Source organism: Lipophrys pholis (assembly GCF_963383615.2).
Source record: "Lipophrys pholis genome assembly, chromosome: 9".
In the NCBI taxonomy this organism is placed as follows: Eukaryota; Metazoa; Chordata; class Actinopteri; order Blenniiformes; family Blenniidae; genus Lipophrys; species Lipophrys pholis.
Window position 1 is genome coordinate 24787916 of NC_137639.1, and position 23508 is coordinate 24811423.

The following is a 23508-nucleotide window of genomic DNA, read 5'->3' on the forward strand; positions in this document are numbered from 1 at the left end:
GCACATGTCTGAACTGCTGAAAGACAAACGAGGTTAAATAAGTGGATCAGCTCAGTTATCCTGTTCGCTATTGGGCTCCTGATCCCAGCTGACAGTGAAGGTAGCGTACACCCCGGACAGGCCACCAGCCCATCACAGGGGAACCAGAGAGAGAGTGTCACACGCTCTTCCAGTCACAGCTCGGGCAATTTAACCAACGAACCTTATCTACCTGTCTCAGGACTTTGCTTTTCAGCTCAACTCGATCTTCACCCTAACAGTAACTAAGTGGTGGTTTTTTTTGCTACTAACCAGCAGACTGGAACTATTGTTGTGGCTCTTTTTTTTGCCAGTTTCGCAGGGTGCATCATGCTGTAAGTCCCATTTGTATCACACTGTGGTCGCTGGCAATCACTTCCACTGCCTGTCCGACTCCTAAGACACTCCTTCCAGTTCTTAACACTGATCTGTGCTCAACAATACAGAGCAAACAACGTAATCACAAATGAATACCTCCAGGGAGTGATGGGAGTCCTACAAATCTATCATGATGATGATAATGATGATGTTTTATGTTTTGCCCGTGGCTATCCGCATTGTCACAAACTCTTGACTCCTCTCTCTCGTCCTGTAATAACTCTAAAATGGCTTTGGGCTGCTGGCGACACTGCTGGTTCCATCCAATAACAACAGTTTAGGACTTTTATTGAAGCTCAAGTGGACCAAAATCCCCAAATATGAAGCAAAACCAATCTCATGGACTCGATTGACCTCCTGAAAATACCCATAGATTGTCAATATATCACAGAGCGATCACACAAATACTCAAATACTAGTAAACACAAACTTTTGCTCATAACGATTTACCTTGACGCTTTTTCGCTCTGAGCACAAAAGTCGCTGTCATCCTGTTTCCTACATTCCGGGATATAGTCACGGACGTTCACGTATAACGAGTTAATGTCATCATTAGTCAGCCATGTTGTTGAATTTTAAAGTGAAGACAACAACGAACATTAACCTAGTTTGCTGCTCCGGCTATCCCTTATCCAAAGATACAAAACAATATGTTCTCTCTCTGTCTGTCTTTCCTTGTACATTTGTCTCACCGAGGTGTGAGCGCAGGACTGTGAACCTGTATTTTGTCAGTTTGACGGGGAATTAAACAGCAAGAGCGAGTCAGATCGCGAGGTTTCTGTGTGCACTGAGTGTGCTCGGAGAGTGTGACACGCCGTTACACAACGGTCAGCAGGGACTGCGCCGCGGTGGAGCTGTGACAGGAGGCTGTGGCGTATACACAGTAATGCAATATAGAACACCTGCTCGGAGTAAAACTAAATCTTATTTTCTTTCACCACTCTCCTTTTTCTGACTTCCAAATAAGAGCGTGAACCATTATTTTTGTTGACATTTTGGACCTTGCACTCTCTGCATCACATTGGGGAAAAAAACAACATCTAAAAGAGGTTCAGGAGTTATTAAGTATTTACTTTATTCTTGAATAAATTTTTTTTAGTGATGCTCAATGATTCCGAGATGGCTGTGAGTATAAAGCATGACTCTCCAGGTCACGTCTAATGTCAGAATACTTGCCCAAAACGTAAGCTTTTGGTGCAGAGCACTCATATCTCACCATCCATCTCCCTCTCATTCCTCACAAATAGACCCTCTAATGAGGGGCAAGTCCAGTAAAACAGTATTGAAATACTCCTCCGGGATCAATTCTCTCGATACCTGAACACACAAACACACATCATATGTTTGCTGCATCTTAAAAGTAAGACTCTGTCCTCTGCCTTCTCCCGGCTCCTCTCCTGTTTCGGTGCCTCTTCTCTTTTTTTCGTCCGTCCTCGGTAACAAGTTGATCCATGGGTCCTCTCCCGACATCCGTTATTCCGGATCTTCCCGAGAAACGCTGACAAGCAGTGAGTGATGATGAGCCTCTCGACAGGAAACCGGGAGACACAAGTCTGTCTCATTGTGCAGGATGGATGGAGGACTGGGGACCAGGTGTAAAGAAACTGCCTGAGTCCTCATTGGTTTATTCAGATCCATGTGTTTAAAATTTAAAATTACAAAAAGGTTTAGGTATGGTCTGTCAGTGTAATGGAGGGGATGGCATTTAATACATTCATTAATAGTGCTCTTTTATTCAATATCATTTGCCTCCTTCTTTGTTTCAATTCAACCTTTCACCTTATTGTTAACTATGTATTACAGATTTTCCACCGTGCAAGTTTAAGCAAGTCAGGCTGATATTGCCGGAGTCTTTCCACATTCCACTTCCAGAGAAACAAGTGTCAGGAAGAAACAAATGACTTGTAGTTTTTGGTGTTTCGTAAGTGATTCTCATTCATAATCGTGACCATGTCATTTATTACATCACTCATTCAAATTCAATTTGTCAAGTCATCTGAAACACTTGTGTGCATTTGTATTATTCTCATAAAAAAACACCTTCCTTTCTCAGTGATCTTTTATTCATACAATCATTTTGGGGCTTGGAATTGTTTTCAGATACTTTTAACTGAAACTCAAAGTAAAGATGTTTTGTTTTATGGAACTATTATTGTAGAAGAACTATTTTTGCATGCATGTGGAGAGTTGCACTAATAAGTAATCACATGCATGTACAGTAAACTGCATTCAGTTTGCATATGGAGCATATGTAAATGTTAATATAGGTGTCTTGCAACTACTTGCTTATTGAAGAATGTATCATTGCTGCAAAACTTGCAAAAGTTTTTTTTAATGTCCCCCGACAGCCGACGTATGATGTATGGTTAATTCTGGGGCTCTGTAGAAACAGTTTAACCAACATATATTAAAATGAACACCCCCCCGTGACCCTTCATAGAAGATGGATGGCTCTAGATATAAAAACGCTCTTTAAAACAAACATTAAACAACAATTCTTAGATTTATATAGTTTATTTTTGTACAAGCAAGAAAAATGTTAATGATTGAACTTTTCCCACATTATGTGAAACAATCAGTGTCAGAAGGAACAGTAATGACTCACTACGTCGACATGGTTTGAATATTTTCTGTGGCTTGACATACATCTTTCATCGTTTATGTGACAAAATACACTTTAGCTCAGTTCATTCTGAAATCATATCTATGTGTGTGTGTGTGTGTGTGTGCTGTACATGGGCACACGTGTGTGTGTGTGTGTGTCCCTACAGAATGTAAACACATACTCAGACTTCCTGTCTGACGGCCAAACCGAGGGAAGCTCCAGAGTGTGAGAGAGCAAAAGAAAGGCAGAGTCAGTGAATGACGACAAAAAGCTAAACATTATGCTAAAAGGAAAAGAAAGAGAGGAGAAAAAAGAGACATTGACAGCGGAGATCTTAAAGGAAGGAGTAAGACTTCAGGAATGGGCAAAAACTGAAGTACGAAGACTGACAGAGTGAAATGACAAGGATGGTTTTTTTTTAATGCAAATATTTGAGGAAGAGTGTTGACTCCCAGAGCTCGTGGACATGAGGACCTGAGAGGAGACATGATGAGTGACATATTGATACGAAAAATGAAATTCTGCTTGGAAACTTAAAATATCAGAGATGGAGAAGTGACTGACAGCGCCGAGGTCACTGGAAGTGGATGCGTCTGATGAATGATTTCACATTGAATGAGGATTTGAGGACTATGGAATTATCATCACACGCAACCCTAATGAAACCGAAGTGACGGGATTAACTGCTTCTCAACAGGTAAAGAAAAAAAAAATAATAAAAATAAAAAAAATATATATATATATATATATATATATCAGAGTATGCAAGTGCACACATAGTACCAAAAGTCTCTTAAAAATTAATTTATTTCTGAAAGTTGTTAAAGTTTTTTGGGGATATGAAGTAAAGCGTTTTAAGAAGTTATCCTATTAGGGCACAAAGGAAGACCCCTGCGAGCTTTTATTGCGAGTACAAATACAACTGTCTCTAAAATTAGAGTTATAGCAGCAACAAAATGTTGTGCTTGCCTCAAGGGCTTCTCTGTAAAGCTATAATTTGATGCAGGACAGCGTGAGATCTGTACACCACTATTCCACCCTGTCTCCCTGCCTTTCTGTATATTTCTGTCTTTCAGACGAACAGGACTCCCACGCTGCGGGAATTTATTTGGACAGTATTATTTGTGCTCTGCCTCCAGGCCTTCCAATCTCCTCTCAATATCACTTTACCGTCGTTGCATCAGTCCGTCTTTGATGCTGGAAGAAAGAAAAGAGAAAGCAGAGCAACAATAGGTTAGAAACAATGGCGACGCATTCGAGTGATAGCATGTCACCCCGAGTGAAATCATAGGTTACGCACTGTTTTCACTATTTAAACTACAGTAATCTTACACGATTTTCAGAAAGTATACAGTGAGTATGTATGTTTAAACTCATTACATTTTGAAATGAAGAGGTGCTATTTCTCATTTGGAGGAGCACAGGAGCTACTCTGTTATTAGTAATGGAAATATATTTGGAGTCTTCAGCAGTATGTTTAACTTCATCTTTAGCTATGCATTCATGTAATTCATCTTGGAAGCTGCACACGAGCATACCAGAGCATGTGTGTTTGAGACCCGGCCTTTCTGTTTGCATGTTTTCCTCCTAAATGTCTTTATGGAGTACTCTGGTTTCCGCCAGCAAGCCAAAGACATGCCTGTGAGGTTAATTGATTACGCTAAAACTGCTGGTAGGTGTGAATGTGGGATCCCTGTGAGGGGATGGCGACCTGATCGAGGAACTCTGCCTTCGCCTATTATGAGCTGGGATTGGCTCCAGCAACCCCTGACCCCTAACTGGATCAACGGTACAGAAACATGTGTGAAGCGCCCCCTTCAGGTCTCTTTAAAGAGGCTGTCTGGACTGTAGATAACATCAAGATCAGATAATACAAGATAGAGGTGTATTCATCCTACAGTGAGGATTTCCAAATGTTACTGTAGCTCAGAGGTTGAACAAGGAGTATTAGAATATAAAAAAGACAGAAAAAGTCAAATTGTTAAGGACTACTTGCATTGTATAAACTACGTCTACTAGTTTGTATGTAGCCATGTACAAGAATTCAATTCAACTTTATTCATACAGCACTAAATACAACACAGTCATTTCTAGCAAAGTGTACAATATGGGTTTGGTCGGGCGACGAAAGATCAATCAAATGTTGTTGTTTTTTTACAATTCCTGAAAAGTTTGATGCTTCATAAGCCGGTTTGACTTCCAGGATTTCTTTTCTTTCCCATAATCCTTCACAACCTGATGCTACCACCGCCATGCTTCCATGTGGTAAACAGTACCTCCAGTTATATCTCTGAGCCGAATGCAATCAACACTTTTTTCTGCAGTTTTCATTGTTGCTTTCATGTTGATACTTATTCATTAGTAAATATGTTTCTACCTTTTACTGCAGGATCTGCTATTCAGTTTCATGTTTGTGTTGTTTCATGCCTCCAATCCCAGTGCGGAATGAAGAGAGCGAGCTGTTGCTTTAATTGGAAATGTGCAATAATAGCATTCTATGTGACTTTTATTCAAAACGTTGTCCTGCATCATTGGTCATTCATTCATTTAAATGTATTCCAGAGTTTTGGAAATCCTTTCAGTCATAGTAAATGTAAGATCATTCTTCCCATTCTTGTAGTTGTGTGAAGCTTTGGATACCAGTTTTTCTTTTTTCTATGATAGTTTACATGGAAAACCGCTGGAATGTTTTACCACTAAATGTCACAATGACATCTGTTCTATACCACAAGAGGCAAGTGGTCGAACGCCGTTTGAAACAGTATTTGTTAGTGTAAATGATGATGAACTAGATCCAATGAGCTGAATGATATCAGAGGATGATACTGTGAAAACCCCCCATTTATTTCCCTCATTGGTCCTAATGTTCCGCGGATGGACTGGTCTTGTTCATGTAGATGAATCACATTATCCATGCCCACCCTTCGTTAAGCGTGTTATTCTCATTGGCTCCAGCAGACTGTGGTTTTCATCATCCAGATGATTTTTTTTTTGCCGAGACATTAGTTGCGAGCCGTGAGCATGCACAGCACAACACGCCGGGCTTCTCAGATTCTTCCAGTCTGACGATCACATGAGCAATTTAACATCATTTGTCATGCAGGGAGATGTGAGCGCTCTGGCCTCCAGCCAGTCCGTGGACCTTCCGCTCAATGTGAGGCCTGCAAGGAGAAGACGATGTGTTGTTTAACCTCGTGCGACTTTGAATTTTCTTTACATTTAAAACGCCATTAAATCCCCCATGACAATGATTCAATCAATAAGCTTTTTGAATCACCTTGATCTTCACTCTGTCTTTCAAACACTTTTCACCATTTACTGCGAAGATACATTATTCTGTCACCGACTGCCCTCTGCTGTCTATAATGATCACGTCTGATGGATCCTTCTTCATGTTTGCACATTATCCCCGGCACAGCTGAAAACACCATATGGGAAGGGTGACAAAGTCTCATAACAGCAGGATTTGTTTGTTCACAGCAGGACATTATCACTAAAATGTGAAAATGTGACTGCTGGTAAATATACCTTGTAAATGACAAGAGCATAAATTGCATCTTGTTGCTTTGAATAAGTTACAATTCCAGGTACACAGTGGGACGTCTGTGGGATTTCTTCATTAACCAGTAAATATGTTGCTGCTGAGTCTGTTAAAGGTTCCAGACAAAAAAAAAACTTGGGATTATAAATATCCTGCCTTCATATAAACAGATTGCATTCAATTTTCCCAATTGCACTCTGTTTATACCAGTTTCAAGAAGAATTTGCCATCTTTCTTGGAGGTAAATAAACAGGCACCGTCCAGCTTCTGGGAGCAGAACTGATTTTGCACAGGCATAAAACGACTGTTTCCATCGAGACCTGGGCTGCCCTCATTCAAACGGGGCAAATTCACACAGACTCATGTTTTGATCCAATGAAACCTAAAAAAAACAAAAAGACTAGACATGTGTCATTTCTGTGTTTAATATAAGGGTTAGAGCTTCATAGTCTGATTCCTATTAGGCAATGGAACAGTCCTCCCAGAGAGCATTCCTCCAGCAATAAATAAATATGGCTAAACAACAAATAGTTGGATTAAATAAATCTGAAGATGGTTTGAAGTGGCCTTGCCAATTAGTTATGCCAAAGGCAACAATCACTTGAAGCAGAGTGCTTGTTTATCTGTGCGTGTCAGAGGCTCGGTGCAAGAAAGAAAAAAGTTGTTTGCAGAGGCTCAGAAAAGCTTCATTGTAGAAGATCAAAATTGCTCTTAAAGTCACATTTGTCTGTTTTATTATGATTTAAAAAAAATAATAATAATAAATAAAATAAATAAAAATTTAAAAAATCTAATAAATTATTATTAATAATAATAATAATAATAATAATAATAATAATAATAATAATAATAATAATAATAATAATAATAATAATAATAATAATAATTGTATGAAGGCAGCCTGGGCTGGTTTGCTGTCCGTCACTGGGTACACACAGAAAAAACAACAACAACACACACAGACACGTATTTACAATGAGGAGTTATTTAGAGACCAATTGACAGGAAGATGGAAGACCTGGAGAAAACCCACATAGAGGAAACTTGAAAGATGCACATGGAAAGCTTTCATTTTAACATATTTTTCTTTTAGTTTAATAGTCTCTACTTTGATACTTACCTGTCATCACTGGTATCATCCTTGCAGCTTTTATCAGCCTCATCATCGTCATGGACCATCATCATCTCGTCACCACAACGATGGACTTCAACAGCACTGATTCCTGGCTCAACACTTCATTTCCCACAATAGCCGTAATAACCAGTCCCACAAACAAAAGTGGCAAGGAGGCATATCTTCAAAGACTGGCACATTTAGATGAAGGACTCTACAATGACTTCTATGGTCTTTGGATTGCACTGATGGTCACTAATTCTCTCATTTTCCTGGTGAGCGCTTATTTTTATTTTTCTACTTTTCTTTTTGCGATAATACCAAAAAGAATCTTTACCCGATGTATCTCCCTTGTTGTTTTTCAGGTGGGCATGGTGCTCAACATATTTGCTCTCTATGTTTTCTGTGTCCGCACCAAGCAGAAGACCACCTCAGTGATCTACACCATCAACTTGGCGGTGAGCGACCTCCTGGTGAATCTCTCTCTGCCGACTCGCATCCTGCTCTACTACAGTGGAGGAGCCTGTCTCACCTGCTCCTACCTGCACATCTTCAGCTACTTTGTCAACATGTACTGCAGCATCCTGTTCCTAACCTGCATATGTGTTGATCGCTACCTTGCGATTGTGCAGGTAAGTTTTTATTTTTTGTTCTTGGCTTGTGGTTTGGAGTCTGAAACGGCTTTTCCACGTGTGGTTAAGAATCTAAAACCTACTTTGTTGCTGTTGTTGTTTTCACAGGTTGAAGCTTCCCGTCGGTGGAGGAATTCCAGTGTGGCCAAGTGTGTGTGTATTTCAGTCTGGCTGTTTGCCATTGTGGTCACCTACTCCTTTCTCTCCACCGCTTTCCAGCATACGGGCTGCTGTCTCTTTCTCACCATCACTGAGTTCTTCCTGCCGCTCGTCATCATTGTGGCTTTCACATTACGCATCATGTGGGCCCTGGCTGACCGCCGTCTCATGCAGCAGAGCAGGTACATGAGAAGAATCTCGTCTTGTTGATTTAAGGAGATGCCACACAAGCATTAAACATAATGCTGGCACGGACATGATGTCATTTCACAAGTGATTGTATTTGCTCAGGGAGAGGAGAATGAGGGCAGTCCAGCTGCTGAGCACAGTTCTGATCATCTTCACTGTCTGTTTCACACCCTTCCACATCAGACAGGTGAGTGAGCCCCTGACAAATGTGTTAAATCCTCTTTATATTCTCCCACACAGTAGTTTTCAAAGCATGACATCAACATCTCCTGGAGGGAGAGTTTCAAGTTTTGGGGGACCAATGGGATTACTTCCGCTGAACTTCAATTTTGTGTCTCTCTTTCTCAAATGTCCCATTCAAATGGCACAGAAATGAAACCCCTCTGGTTAAGCTTGTCATAGTGTATGCTCACACTCAAAATGTTTGGACGCGTTTGGAATAGACCGGATGAGTAGATGGAAACAGTCTCCAAGCACTTTACTTTGGTGATCCTGTTAAAACGTTCACACAGCATCTCACACATGACTGAAGACAGGAAACTCTGACACGTGGACCAGAAGAGACGCCGCTTTATCCACTGATAGAAACCAGCTCCTTATTCAGAATGAATTGATGCTTTTGTCCAGGTGGCGAAGGTAAAGTGTATACATTTGGCCTTGTCTTTTCTTTTCTTTTTTTTTCTTATTGTAGGTGGTGGTGTATTTTTACCCCGACATGCCTCATCATATCATCGTGTACCACCTGACTGTCACTCTCAGCAGTTTGAACAGCTGCATGGATCCTGTCGTCTATTGCTTCGTTACAAATCATTTCCAGGTAAGACTCAAGTCCCTTCTTTATTCTCAGTGTTTTTCTTCATCCTATCAACCCTGACATCCTCCTTCTCGGTCACCTATCCATCTCTTCCTCCAGCTATAATATCCTCCATCACTCATTCATTCACTTGTTTTTTTTTTTTTTTTTTTTTTTTAACTCATCGATTTGCTAAATAATTCACTGCCCTCACACTGTCCTCAGGCCACCGTGAGACATTTTTTCCGCCGTGCAGAGCCAGAGCAGACCAGCGGTGACATTGTCAGTATGCAGCACAGCTCCAAGGCCTCAGGAGGGACAGCCAATGTCATGACTAATAATGTGATCATGATGACCAAGATTCCTACTGCGCCACCAAGAAACAATCGAGGAAAGAACCACACTCTGTAAAGACACATCTGTAAGGGCTGCATGGAGCTACAACTAATGGACTCTGTAATATGCTGATGAGCAACAACATCCCTGTATGAAAGCGTAATGCCATTCATTTTTAATTAAGAGAATCGTTACATTAAAGAAAATATAACAAAGTCTGCTACTAACTGAATAAAGTACATGCTGGACAAAAGACGCATTCATTCTGCAATACAGTTTTATCTTCCTGTCCAGAAAAATTTCCATTACTACAGACCTTTGAATTTTTATCTGTGAAAGTATTTTTCAGCATGGGATTATGAGCAGTTTAACCCACAGGAATATTGACTGTATTAAGTCATCTTCCATGTACTGAATAATAGAACACATATAGATGTTGCAGCTGACTGTTGAAGTAACGAGGACCGTCATTTAGCAGAAAACAGGATCCATGATACCTCATCATACCTGGATTAATTCCTACAGTGAAGCCTAATTGAAGTGGAAACCGCATGGAATTAATTCTAAACACCTGTAGTTGTCTCTGACATGAAGGCACACTCATCTGCTACTTGTCTGAATTACAATAAAATTCATAATGAAAGTTTTGGAAATGTAACTAATTTTGAACACCAGAGGGCGACATTGCACTCTATTTCAAATACACTGCCAGAGAGGAGAAAAGCGACCTCCTTGTCAGTGCCTGTCTGAAGCCGTTGCATTTACTTTAACAGTGAAACACACTTGAATCAACTTCCTACCGCATTACCTGGCTTAGTTTGAAAAGGAAAAGACAACGTGGGAGATTTTTTTTCAATATACACGACTCACAAAAACTTATATATGCGAGATATTTGGCTTTCGGAGGAAATTTATGGTTTTGCACATATGAACATCAACATCATAGAATAATATGATGTGCATTAATACAAAACGTTGTATAATTTTCTACAGTACAATCCATTTGTTTGCAGTTGTAAGGCGGTAATGTCACACTAAAGCGTAGTGAAAAATGAAGAACATAACAAGAAGTGAACAAGAAGACACTTAAACTAATAAATTATGTTTCATTAGTAAAATGAGGGCTTTTTCTGAAATGCAATCACTACAGCACATGGTCTAAGGAGAAAGTACAAATATTTGTGTAACGTGTAATTTGACAATGCAACTTATTCCGTTTTTTTTTCCATGTACAATTTCAGAACTTGATTTTCTATGTATTTAAATAGATCATTTCTATTTGTTGCCCTTATTTGTTATACAGGCCACCAGTCTGTCGCAGGACAAACGAGGAACCAGACAGAAAGTTACACACACATCACATTTGAGTCACAAACTAACGTCAAATACATGTTTTTGGACTGCCGGAAAACATGCAAACTCCACAAAGAAAGGCCCAGCCCAGGCTCACACCCTTAGTTATGATGGCAAGATTGCTACCACTACTTCACTGGAAAAATAAATAGATTGTTCCTATTAAAATCTCTCTGCAATCATCTCTCTGCATCCAAAGTTCTAGGTTCCAGGTTTTGGAAGTTGTGACGTCAGACAAATTATGTTGGAAACATGCGAGTTAAAACTGTACAAATTACAAACGCTGAAGACTGTGTTGTCTTGTTTTAGTAATCCATACTATCAGTGGAGGACACAGTCTCTGTATATTCCCTTTACATGTAGAATTGAAACGCCAGTGAAATGATTCACGTTATGATTGAAAAAGACTGTGCTGCCCCCTTGTGATTTCCAGAATCTAGTGTTGAATTCATACAAAGTCTCCTGCAGAGGAATTAAATCAGCCTCAGACTGCTTAGAACATAGAAACGAAGCTTTCCTTTGACATTTAAAAGTACAACATTAGGGGACTAATAGTAAAATCTATTTTAAAAAAAAACACACAATTAATACAAATTTTGCTTGGGATAACAAATTAAAAAAGCTTATGAATATGTCAGTGGTGTTAGAAAATAAGAATACTATGTCGGAAGCACTACATACCTGTGCAGTAATTATTCTGCTATAGTGCTGGCAATCAGCCCCAAGAGATTTATTCTGCGCTTGCAACTTTTACACATGATGAGAGGTTTTAACTTCTTTTGAGAAATCCCTGTTTATCAATGGAAGCTCGTGCATGCACATCTGGTTCTCGTTCCTCATGTCCTCCTCCTTGCACCACGTGTTTATCAGTTCTGGCCAGGGATCCCTTCACGTCAGGATTGGTTTTAGTTTGTGAAGAAAGTTAACTGAACATCTACAACCATAAGTTGAATTAAGTTAATCATAAACCCTCTAAAATCACTGACAGGACGTGTGAACGCATGACAAGTGGGCCGTTTCTGGTATCATAGAGGCCCTCGGCAAGACGCTGTTTCTCCTGTTTCATAAGCACATATTCCTTTTTCATAACTGCCGTGATGTTGCAGTAATACAGAAAATTTTAATTACTTTTTTCATCTTAAGCATTGTTGTATCCAGTGTCTCCAAGCATGTACCCAATTACAAAATTGTCCCTTTTAAGGGTTTTTTGCATGAATTTAGACTGTACAAGTTAAAGTCATTGAACTAATATAAATGATACACTGCCACAATAGTATAAAATAGTTATCAATAAGCCCAATATTTAAAAATCACCTAAAGATAAACCTTTACACTTCACACTTGGAATTAGAGACCTATATAATACGCACTACAATTGTTACATTACTGCTAAGCAATGCTTAAACTACTTTTTTTTTTCTGTTTGTTTCGTTAACTTTTTTCAAAGTTTGCAATACTCAAAACGTAAACAGATCAGTCGTTCCACTCGTCTACTTTGGGGGGAAACTTTTTAGAAAACGCATGTCTTTGACGCTCACGTTCTGAGAGGAGGGACAGCGTGATGACGTAGCATGCGTCATCCTGTGTCCACGTCCCGCCCCGTTACCTTGGAAACCAATGAACCTGATGGGCAGGCGGCCCATGCGGACGGCTCCTCAGTTTTAAGAAGGTTTAAAGTGCGAACTATTCGTATAAAGTGGAGATTTTACTGACAATCTGAGAGATTACAGAGTGGAGCTGGCTGGACTTCAGCGCGGAGGAGTTAAAACTCAGGTACGTCTCCTACTTCTGGTTTTCTTCTTCTGTTTTTACGTTCGATACAACTTTAATGAGCAGACAGCGAAACGTCAGTTAAACTAGAGTTTATTAAGATTGCAGCCATAAAGTGAGGATCTATTCCAGACTTTCAACACAAGTTTCAAACTGAAACGCCTCGTTGTCCCGCGGCTGCGGGTCGGTCGGCAGCTCAGGTATGTGGATTTCCCAAGGTTTTCCTCAAACATGTCCAAACTGGTTCACCAAGCCCCCCCAGAACATCCAGATGTTGCTCAGTCCTGTGGATAACACGTTTTCACAGCAAAAGAAAGGAGGGGCTTTAATATTATACAGTAGTGAGTCAAGTTACTCTGTTACTCAGGGATCTGAACATTGAACTTGTATGTGACTGAACTTTTATTGCTGCTAAAGCTCCTGTGCTTACTTCAGAGGTAGAAAGTGAATGAAGAAACACACGAGAAAGAAATGAGTCAGTGAATCGCTTGATTTCATCACCTTTCTTTTACTTTTTACACTTGGAAAGCAGATATGATGTGATCATCCTGATGTAACGGCAATATAAAAATCATGTATATTCTAATATAACATTCTAAAGTTCTGTGGCTCAAATGTTATGTTTGTATTTCAGAAAAATATCTATATTTTGTTTTGTCTAAATCAAGGGTCAGCCACCTGCGGCTTCACAGCCATATGAGGCTGTTTGGGCCTTCTACCTGAAGTTTTTACAAAATTATACCAAACATTTTATCTTGTTTTCATTTTATTTACACACACAAGGTCATTTTCAAAAGGACCTTAAACTCTTGGCTATAAAGGGCTTTTAAAAAAAGTGCAACTAAAATGGAGATAAATTAGCTCAAATCCACAAGAAATAAAATAAAATAATAAATAAATTACTGAGGCTTCAAATAGAGCTTAAAAAATTCTTAAAAATCCTGAAAAATAAGGTTGAAACCTCAAAAATCAGGTACAAAAACAGCTGAAAATGTAATTGAAACTTCATAAATGAAACTTAAGACACAGTTTTTCTTCATATGTCAAAGTTAAATATGAAACTTTAAGAGCTACATCAGCTGCATTTAAAAGGTTAAACGTGTTTTGCAGCTCTAGTTAAATTTGATTTGGTGGAAAGCGACATAAACAACTCTTCTGGTCATAAAGGTGACAGAACCCTGGTCTAAATTCAAAAGTCAACTTTGGTCATGATCAAATAGACAATGATTACCACTGTCCTTTGTTTTATAGCTTTATTGTCTAATTCGTGTCCTTATTTTGCAGGTACCTATGTGATGGGGACAGACCGTCACTCAGGAATTTCTATATCTTTTGACCGGATTGGGCTTCAGGTGCACTTTGGTGCAGATGCAAAGACTTATGAGACAAACTTTAATCTCACAAACCAACTGCATGCACACACTCCCAACACACACACTCCAGCAAACAGTCACAAACCTCTTGGAATGATGACCACACTATACTCCGAATGCTGACCCCTATTGTTATACGTATCATGTGTGAGAGTTGCTGTAACGGAGCATCACCACACGCCGGTAGAACTTATTAGCTCAGCTAAGTGCTCGTATGTCCAGATGATTAAAAAAAACCTTCCTCATAAATATTTTGGACGTGCTTATCTCACGAGGATGACTCATTGCTCTGTCTCTGTTATCTACAATTCATATGCCTTCCACCTGCTGCTCACTGATTAGTCTCTCTGACCAACCAACTCCTCACATCCACACACATCCAACAAGACAGCCCACAAGAGGACCATTGGCTCTACCTTTTTCTGATCGTACATTATAACATGGTGAGGCTTTGCTGGCATTTATAAACACACTGTGGTATTTGAGATACACCAACGACGGTCATATAGTTGCCCTCATGTCAGACCAGTTTAAATTTGGAGCGGAAGCAGACGAAAAGGAGATTCCTGTCCTTCCAGGGAAGACCAAATCAGAGAAAGAAAGCGAGATCAATGAGATCGAGACGAATGTCGAGGAGGAAGGCGGAGCGGTGCGGATCCCCCTGCACCGCTGGTTGATGCACGGGGCGTTGATGTTTGGACGTGAGTTCTGCTATGCCATCGAGACAGCACTAGTGACGCCTGTGCTGCTGCAGATCGGTAAGGAGTTTAATATGCATAAAGACAAACACACTCCTATTCTCCTCGTGCTGTAAAAAAATGTTCTCAGCATGTCATCTGGGGAAATTTGGCAAATACTTTTTGAACTGTGTCCAGAACCATGAAGACTGACATTAACAGTTTGCAGAAACTCGGGTTCTTTTTCGATATCTGAATACACGATTTTAATTGTTTATTTTTTAATAAATCTCACGACAGTTATCCAAACAAGATCCAAAAGCAGTCTGGAGCCTTTATTGTTTTGATTGTCAGATTAAATCCAATGATATTCCAGTGCACCTCCGTCACGCGACCCCAACTCGTGGCCTACGCCGGCTGTATAGAAAGATGTTTAGTTTGCCACCATAGCACAAGAGGAACAAAGGCATTTTCCATGAATAGGTATGACAAGAATGTTTGACACAGCACATTTTGTTCTCATTGTTTTCATAAGAGTTACCATAATTTAAAAGGGGGTTTGCTGTCAGGTTTGTACGTATCTGAAACACTTTTGATGGTGACGAGCCTATACGCTCAATGTAGATTTCTTAAATAGAGCCGGGTTTGGTCTAATTTTACAACACATGACCAGAAGGGTGACATAACATTCAGTGTTGCTTACAAAGCATCTACATACAGTAATTCCACATTTCACCATCAAATTGAGTTCTGAGTTTCACGTTTTTCTCATTCCTGCATGCCTTTTGACTGAACTTCTCTGCTCTGACCCATTTTAATATAAACAGAGTAAACACAATTGGTGCTGCTTGTTGCTGATGAAAAGTGGCATAGCAGGATGGGAGTCAGGTGCCACCCTCAGATAACTGATAAAATAATGAATAATTTGGTTGCCCAACCCACATTAATGACTACAGTAAGTAATCCAAGTGTCATACATTTCGTTAAGGGTATTTAACCTTTTCATAAAAAAACACTGCTTCATTTTAAGTGTGTTATTACTCATCAGAACGCACAGTGTGTATTCTTTAGTGTGCTGAAGGCATGTCTTCTCTTATGACATGTGTTCTAGATAAATGAGCTGAGATGTGCTGAAAGGGAGTGTTTCCCGATTTGAGTACACACTGGAGCAGTCCTGTCATGTCCCAGGGGCCACAAGAGGCGATTTCACAATTCGCCTGTCCGGATGCTGCATATTTCTGCCAGTGTTATTGTTAGCGGCCACCGCGTTATCTGGAATGTTATTGCCACTCTTAAAACCGAATGTGAAGGAAGAGCCCAAATGGTTCTTCAGCCATACACTGGTATGCAGGGCCTGGCGTGAACCAACACTTTAGTAAACACCAGCAACGTTAGACAATTCCACTTCAAGTGTGTCGGGAAACGATTAGTTTTTGTGTTCAGACTTACACCAGAGTAGTTTCTCGGACAAGTTACTACATGGAAAAACTTTGACGTATTAAACTTAGAAGCTGGTATGTTTGTGATTCTTCAAAGAAACATTATGTATTCTGCCAGTTTCATCTTGCAACATAATGGTTTGGACCAAAGTTAAAGATTAGCACCTTGGCCTAATCACATAAACAATGCATCAGCGTCATATCAGCAAAATTACCAAACTATACTGGCTGTTGTACATGATATTTTAATGCCTTGTGCTTGGATTTAAAAATAATCTGACATTGGAGAATTTAACTCTTTGAATATTTCCTTCATTTTGGCTACTGTAGCACACAAGCATACAACAACATTAGTTGATAACAAATGGGCATTTCAGTTTATTAAACTTTGTTAGTAAAGTTGGAACATATTTATTATTATTGAGCATCAAGATCTTAACCTTATTAAGATCGTTTTGGAAAATAATGTAAACATTGTAGTGGATTCTAATCCAATGTCATTTGCATGGATGAATCTATTCCATGTGTTTTCTAGGTCTTCCTGAGAAGTATTATAGTTTGACGTGGCTCCTCAGTCCCGTGCTGGGTCTCCTCTTCACTCCGTTGATCGGCTCAGCCAGCGACCGCTGCACTCTGAGATGGGGCCGCAGGCGACCGTTCATTCTGGCTCTCTGTGTCGGTGTTCTACTCGGAATAGCCCTGTTCCTAAATGGATCACTCATTGGTGAGTAGAAGCGTTCAAACTTGTGCAATAGTGTGACTACAGTTTATGCCAACATGTGAACATTCCGTGGGGTTTTTTGTGTTTTTCTTCTTCTTTTTTTTTCCAGGGCTTTCTGTTGGCGACAACCTCAACAGTCAGCCAATCGGCATTATTCTTACCATACTGGGTGTGGTAGTGCTGGACTTCTGCGCCGATGCAGCTGAGGGACCAATCAGAGCCTACCTGCTTGATGTTGCTGACACAGAGGAGCAAGACATCGCCTTGAATATTCATGCTATTACAGCGAGTGAGACATGCATGTTTTCTTCACTGCACAAAGAGCATCCATGTCAAAGTGTTAGATATTTACCACATTTTCAAAAGCTTAAAATTTCATAACACTATTAAGGTTTTTCTTATCAGACAAAGTTGCGGAATTGGTCATGATCAGGGTGAATATGGATGGATCTGTCGGGATCTTGTTTGTTTTTTTTTGTCTCATGGCACCAAGGTGAATGAGACATACAGTATCTTTTGTGCCCCAGTCGATACTCATCCTGTCGTAGTACCACGAGGCCGCAGAAAATATGTTGTATATGTAAATCGGCAATTACCTCAAGCTTCAAGCTTCAAGACAGACATGAATGAAGTCTTGCTTTTCACTTGAAACGTTTTCATTTAAATAGGATCTAAATAGAGTAGTTGTAGTCGCAGTTGTCGATCAAAAGACGTAGCTGCAGCTCTCTCTTGCAGTAACAAGCATACCACAAATTTAAGCTTTGTTATTGGTCAAACTTGACCTATATCTCTGTCTTTCTAGGTATCGGTGGAGCGGTGGGATATATGGTGGGAGGTCTAGATTGGACAGGCACCGCTCTTGGGATCGCTTTGAAATCACAGGAACAGGTCCTTTTCCTGTTTTCAAGCATCATCTTCATTATCTCTGTCGCACTGCACATGTTTAGTATTCCTGAGCCACAACTGACTCCAGCCGACCCCCTAAATGACACAGGGGACAGGCGGTACAGCAGCAAGGTATTTATTAGTCCTGAATCAGACACGAGCATGGAAGAGGGTGCAGCCCAAGGCATGTTAAGAGAGCACAAGATATCAGATCTTCACAAAAGACACCTTGATCTCCTTTCTGTGGAACGAGTGCGGAGTAAAAGTGACTCAGTCTTGGCCATGTCAGATGCTTCAGTTAAGTTTCACAGTGTCCTTGTTCCAGACGTACAAACTTCCTTCCCAGAGAGCCGTTTTCAACCAGCCACAGATATAGTGCTAGAGGACGCGTTCATGCCATCAGACCACAGTATCGGGTGCTCGCCCTCGATTGAGGATCCTGCTGATGAGAAGATGGTCTTTAAACCTTTGACTCAAGTTTCGTCTAAACCTGCTCCTGCAGCAAATGGGTTCCGTTCCCTGCTTCATCAAAAATGTGGCTCAGAGGAGTCACTGCAGAGAAAGGTATAAGTACCTCCTTGATCACTTCCCATACTTAGAGACTTCAAAGACTACTGTGTTTCTCATTTACAGTTTCATGGAGGAAGTTTAATAGTTTTTTGTTTTTTGTTTTTTCAGTTTCACCAGGTCAAAGCTGACAAGGCTGTCAGTTCTGGCTTGCTCTCATCTGGCTCGCCTAATCCCAGCAAAAGTCGTGGCCTGACTAAAACCAGGGACCGTACCTGTAGTATTCTGGCAGAATCACGGCCTCGTGCACAGAGCTTCTACAGACAAGTACAATTCAGTGATTTATTTAAAGATCATTTTCTATTATTGTTGAAAATATTTTATAGAAGTGACATGTTACTGCAGCGATTAGTGACAATATCTCTGTCCACCACAGTCTGTAAACATGTTTATTTTTATCAATGACCCTATATAACCCATAAGTATGAATGTGTGTCTTTGTACTGTGGTGTCTATCGTTGTCCTTTATTTCTCTCCAGCCGTCCTTTACCTTTTCATATTACGGACGGGTGGGATCACAACGGAGTCGTACAGTGCGCCCTCGGCATATCACTGTCTCCCGGAGTCTGAATGACCTGAGTAAGGTCCGGCACGATACTGACAGACAAGAGCTGCAAATATCAGCTGGCAACATGTCATTGGCGAGCTCCTGCAGTGACGGAGAAGGAGACAGGGGGACGACCGTCCGGCTGCTTTGGCTGTCTTTATTTAGGGTGAAGTAAATTGGAAACAATTATTTTTTTTTGTTTAGTTTTATCGTGCTGATTTACATTCACGGCCTCTATAAGAGGTTTTTCTGTTTTTTCTAACAAAGCAGTGGAATGCCTTCATTCACACACTAATTTTAATTGACTGTGTCTGTTTTATCCACTGTAGATGCCGAAACAGCTTTGGAGATTGTGTGTGTGCCATCTTTTCACGTGGTTTTCCTATATGGCTGAATCTGTGTTCTATACAGATTTCATGGGACAAGTCATTTATAATGGAGATCCATTGGTACACACACACACACACACGCACACACAGACACACACACACAGAGTGGCGGGGCAAATCAACACGCGGGAGGAGAACAGGAACACACACATAAAGAAGAGAAAGGAGAATGAAACACAGTTGTGGCATGAAACAATCGAACACAAACCCAAAGGAAAAGGGCTGAAACCAGGGGAAGGAAAGTCCACAGAATCATGCCAAGACACCAGAGCTCTAAATGAAACACAATGTGGGTAGTAGGTGCTGGGAACACGTAAGACTGGGCACTTGAGCTGTGACATATACACTGTAATTTATCGACATTGCCACTGAAGAATTACCACGTCTGATTTAAAGCTGAGAAATGTTGAAATGTTAATGGAGGAAATCTTCAATGTTTTTAGGCGGCGACCAATTCGACAGAACTGCAAAATTATCAAAGAGGAGTGCAGATGGGCTGCTGGGGCCTGGTGGGGTGTGCTGCTACGTCCGCTGTCTCCTCTGGTGAAACACACACACACACACACACACACACACACACACACACACACACACACACACACACACACACACACACACACACACACACACACACACACACACACACACACACACACACACACACACACACACACACACACACTTTTTGTTGTTCTGTTTTTTATATTAGGATTCAGATATTCTGCTGTTAAATGCATAAGTGGTGATAGAAATCGATTCACATTCATTTCAGTCTCTGAAAGTAACATTTTGTCCCGTAATAAATCCTTTCCTTCCTTGTAGCTGTGCTACAGAAATATCTAGATAACTTTGACCTGAACATCAAGGTGGTTTACAGTGTTGGCACTCTGGCATTCTCAATAGGTGAGTTAGCACGTTCAATATTAGTAGATTGTGTAGTTTTTCATCATAATACGTCAGCAGGTATTAAAGCTGATGAATTAACTCCCAGGTTAAGTTTGTTTTTGTTTTTCCCAGGGACTGCGATCATGGCAATCTTTCCCAATGTTTATGTTTCCATGGTGATGATCTGCACCATGGGCATCATTTCCATGAGTATGTGTTACTGCCCCTTTGCTTTACTCGGGCAATATCATGAAATCAAAGAGGTAAAAACACACTCATATCCACGATACATGAGCAAACTCACACAGAACAACAAGAAACCTGAATTCTGTAATTTTCTATTCCTTTTTATCCTTCCGTGTTTTTAAATCACGGCATTGCAAAGAAAAGCTTTTCTATGTGTGTCGCTGTTAAGGCATTAGACCAAATATCAACACATAGCAGCATTTTGAGGTCATATTGTCACATAGGTATGATCATTTGAAACCTATTTTTTTACTAGGCTGTTGTAACTGAACTCACATTCTGAAGAATTTTCTTGTACCTTACATCAAGCATTAATCCTCAGATTGTGGTGTGTGAGCTCCTTCCAGTGGTGGAGGACAGTATTTTAACTTGAAAACATTTAATATTATCAAAATAGTACAGCATTTTGAGTTAAAACATATAAAACATAATGTTGATGTTTGCATGAATATTATATTTCCATTTCATAAGAAGCAATGTTCTGGCTGTACAGTATTTATGAGTGTTAAAGATGTGCAGCACCTCCTCCTGTATAATGCTGCTGTTTTGCACCGTGGGGCTGCGACTGCATTGGAAAATATAATCCTCATAAATAGTAAATATATGAACTGTCCATAGCTATTGTGGTAAGCCTCGGCTCAACATTTCCTCCGCTGGTGAAAAAAAAAGAAGCTTGAGAACATCCAGCGATTCAGACATAATGTAGTATAACGACATAAAAAACAAACTGATGAAACATGTTGCTCCCCTCAGTACATTTACCACAGTCCAGCAAACACGCAGAGAGGCTTTGGTATCGACTGTGCCATCTTAACCTGCCAGGTGAGCAAAAGTTCTTATTCCACTTTGTGGCCAAACCAATATGGCCGACAATGATTGTCTCTTTTCTCTGAAACACTCCACAGTCACTGTGATTAACCATTGTTATATTTCTGTGCAGTAACGGTGGTCACACTGCTGATTTCTTTTTCTCCCAGGTCTACATCAGCCAGATTTTGGTGGCGGTGGCTCTGGGATCTATAGTGGAGGCGATCGGCAGTGTGCGCGTGGTACCGGTGGTTGCCTCTGCAGGTTCCTTCGCCGGCTTCCTGACTGCCTGTTTCCTTGTCATTTATCCTGATATTGAGCCGAGCAGCTCAGCGGAGAAGCTGGACTTGGTTGATTTAGCAGATCAAGAGGAGCATGGAGGAAGGACTAGTGGAGCAGATACTGCTTCGGCTGGATCTCACAGTGTGGAGAAGGCCGAGAATAAACATTAATCCATGAAGAATTCCTTCATCTGGTCCCTTTCAAGTCAATCATGCAGCTTCTGCGGAGGATAATTAATGCTGCTAATTTACAAATCCGACATAAGGTGCTTTTCGAAAGGAGAACTTGGCAGGAATTTGACATTTCAGCTTCAACAATAAAACAATCTGCATGTTCAATGTGTGAGTAGATTTTCTCAGTTTGGAAAACTGACACAATGTTTCCTCTTCTGTCGCTCTGCTCTCAGCTGTGATACAACTTCATTAGCTGTCGAGACGAAAAGACACGCCGCATTCATTTTCTCGGACATTTGTCTCACCCCACTCCAGTCCTGCACGATTTAAAGGTTACTCTATAAACTGTTCGGTGAAATCATGAGAACCATAAGTACTTTATTAATCCCCGGGGGAAATTCTTTAAAACTGTACATATGTGATACTTTGTGTTTCCCGTATTAATAGGCAGATTACAATTTTAAGTGTTTTCACCAGCTTGACAATAAACCTTTTCATTCAGAAATGCTAAAATAACAAATTGGGCCTTTTTTAAAATTCTTTAATTTTTTATTTATTTTTCCGGGGGGGGGGGGGGGGGGGGGATTGTTGTAGTTTATTTACAATGCAAACTGTGCAACTGACCCAATCCAGAGGACATTACAACAGACGATATCCCATGTGCTAGCTCTGGTAGGTTGCACTCAATTAGGTAACTATTCTGCCAGGCACGAGAAATAATAAGAACAAAGAGTCCATCACAATGAGGAATATCATCCATCCGTCTTCTACTCTGCTTTGGCCTTTGCAGGGTTACATGGCACTGGAGCCGATCCCAGAATCCTGGACAGGTCGTCAGTCAATCACAGGACATAAACACAAAGACATGCAACTACACACGCTCACATTCACACCTTGGAGCAATTTATAGTCACCTCACATGCATGTTTTTGAACTGTGGGAGGAAATCCATGCACACACGGGGAGAAGGTGCAAACTCTACACAGTATTGAAACCGCAGAATATCCTGTTTACAAGACAGCCACTTAGACCAGCTAAGCCACAATGCCCCAATGAGGATGTGCTCCCTGTGCATGCTTGGGTTCTCTTTTGATATTTTGAGTTCCCCGTGCTGTCCAAAAAACTATTTGTGGGTAATTGGTGAGTCTAGTGCTGCATAGTGGAGCAGTTGTTAGCACTTGTGGCTCACGGTGAGAAAGTCATTAGTCTTACTGTCTAAGTCTTGGTGTTCTGTCAGTTATACTCTGAAGAAAATTGTGTTAAAAATAAATAAATCAAGAGTTCCTTTTATAGTTTCACAATTTGCTTGGTGGTTTGGCCGGATTGGGGCTTCTTGCTGGCCGGTTTAGGCCCACAGGCCTTATGTTTGACATCCCATAACTTATTTATAACACAATACCTTTCACACACACACACACACACACACACACACACACACACACACACACACACACACACACACACACACACACACACACACACACACACACACACACACACACACACGTCTTGCCATTCATTCATTCATATTGGCCATTCCTAAATTCTACAGCTTCAGCACAGATGACAGTTTTAATCCTTTCAATTGCAGTAAATATATTTTCTTCACTTGTATGGAGTATAATTTAT

General features: G+C 40.5%; 2 protein-coding genes across 6 annotated transcripts; both read left to right on the forward strand.

The window, feature by feature from the left end:
- Positions 1-3221: 3221 nt before the first annotated feature.
- Positions 3222-10411, forward strand: gpr20 (G protein-coupled receptor 20). Its single transcript, XM_080472180.1, has 7 exons — positions 3222-3698; positions 7690-7931; positions 8022-8288; positions 8397-8629; positions 8739-8823; positions 9328-9453; positions 9655-10411. Exons 2-7 carry the CDS (start codon positions 7713-7715, stop codon positions 9838-9840), a joined length of 1116 nt encoding a protein of 371 aa, XP_080328306.1. The 5' UTR covers positions 3222-3698; positions 7690-7712; the 3' UTR covers positions 9841-10411.
- A 2311-nt stretch (positions 10412-12722) lies between these two features.
- Positions 12723-22388, forward strand: LOC308114257 (solute carrier family 45 member 4-like). 5 transcript variants are annotated; one of them, XM_080470990.1, is made up of 14 exons: positions 12723-12891; positions 14173-14704; positions 14786-15019; positions 16913-17101; positions 17208-17387; positions 17901-18547; positions 18662-18817; positions 19030-19263; positions 19427-19546; positions 19930-20029; positions 20309-20389; positions 20504-20634; positions 21371-21439; positions 21595-22388. In XM_080470990.1, the coding sequence occupies exons 3-14, from the start codon at positions 14938-14940 to the stop codon at positions 21874-21876; spliced, it is 2271 nt and encodes a 756-aa protein (XP_080327116.1). In that variant the 5' UTR covers positions 12723-12891; positions 14173-14704; positions 14786-14937; the 3' UTR covers positions 21877-22388. The 5 variants fall into 5 exon arrangements, 4 of the variants coding, with proteins under 4 accessions (XP_080327116.1, XP_080327113.1, XP_080327114.1 ...); XM_080470989.1 differs by having other exon boundaries at positions 12776-12891; positions 14840-15019; XR_013935603.1 differs by having other exon boundaries at positions 14173-15019; positions 20484-20634; positions 21595-22042.
- The last annotated feature ends 1120 nt before the right edge of the window (positions 22389-23508 follow it).

Excerpts from the sequence above, each read along its gene's own strand:
- gpr20 (XM_080472180.1), top strand. The coding sequence starts at position 7,713 with ATGGACCATCATCATCTCGTCACCACAACGATGGACTTCAACAGCACT. Across the intron at positions 8,289-8,396 it reads GCTACCTTGCGATTGTGCAG|GTTGAAGCTTCCCGTCGGTG; the intron begins GTAAGTTTTTAT and ends TTGTTTTCACAG. Across the intron at positions 8,824-9,327 it reads CACCCTTCCACATCAGACAG|GTGGTGGTGTATTTTTACCC; the intron begins GTGAGTGAGCCC and ends TTCTTATTGTAG.
- LOC308114257 (XM_080470987.1), top strand. The coding sequence starts at position 14,779 with ATGTCAGACCAGTTTAAATTTGGAGCGGAAGCAGACGAAAAGGAGATT. Across the intron at positions 17,102-17,207 it reads CCTAAATGGATCACTCATTG|GGCTTTCTGTTGGCGACAAC; the intron begins GTGAGTAGAAGC and ends TTTTTTTTCCAG. Across the intron at positions 20,635-21,370 it reads AATATCATGAAATCAAAGAG|TACATTTACCACAGTCCAGC; the intron begins GTAAAAACACAC and ends TGCTCCCCTCAG.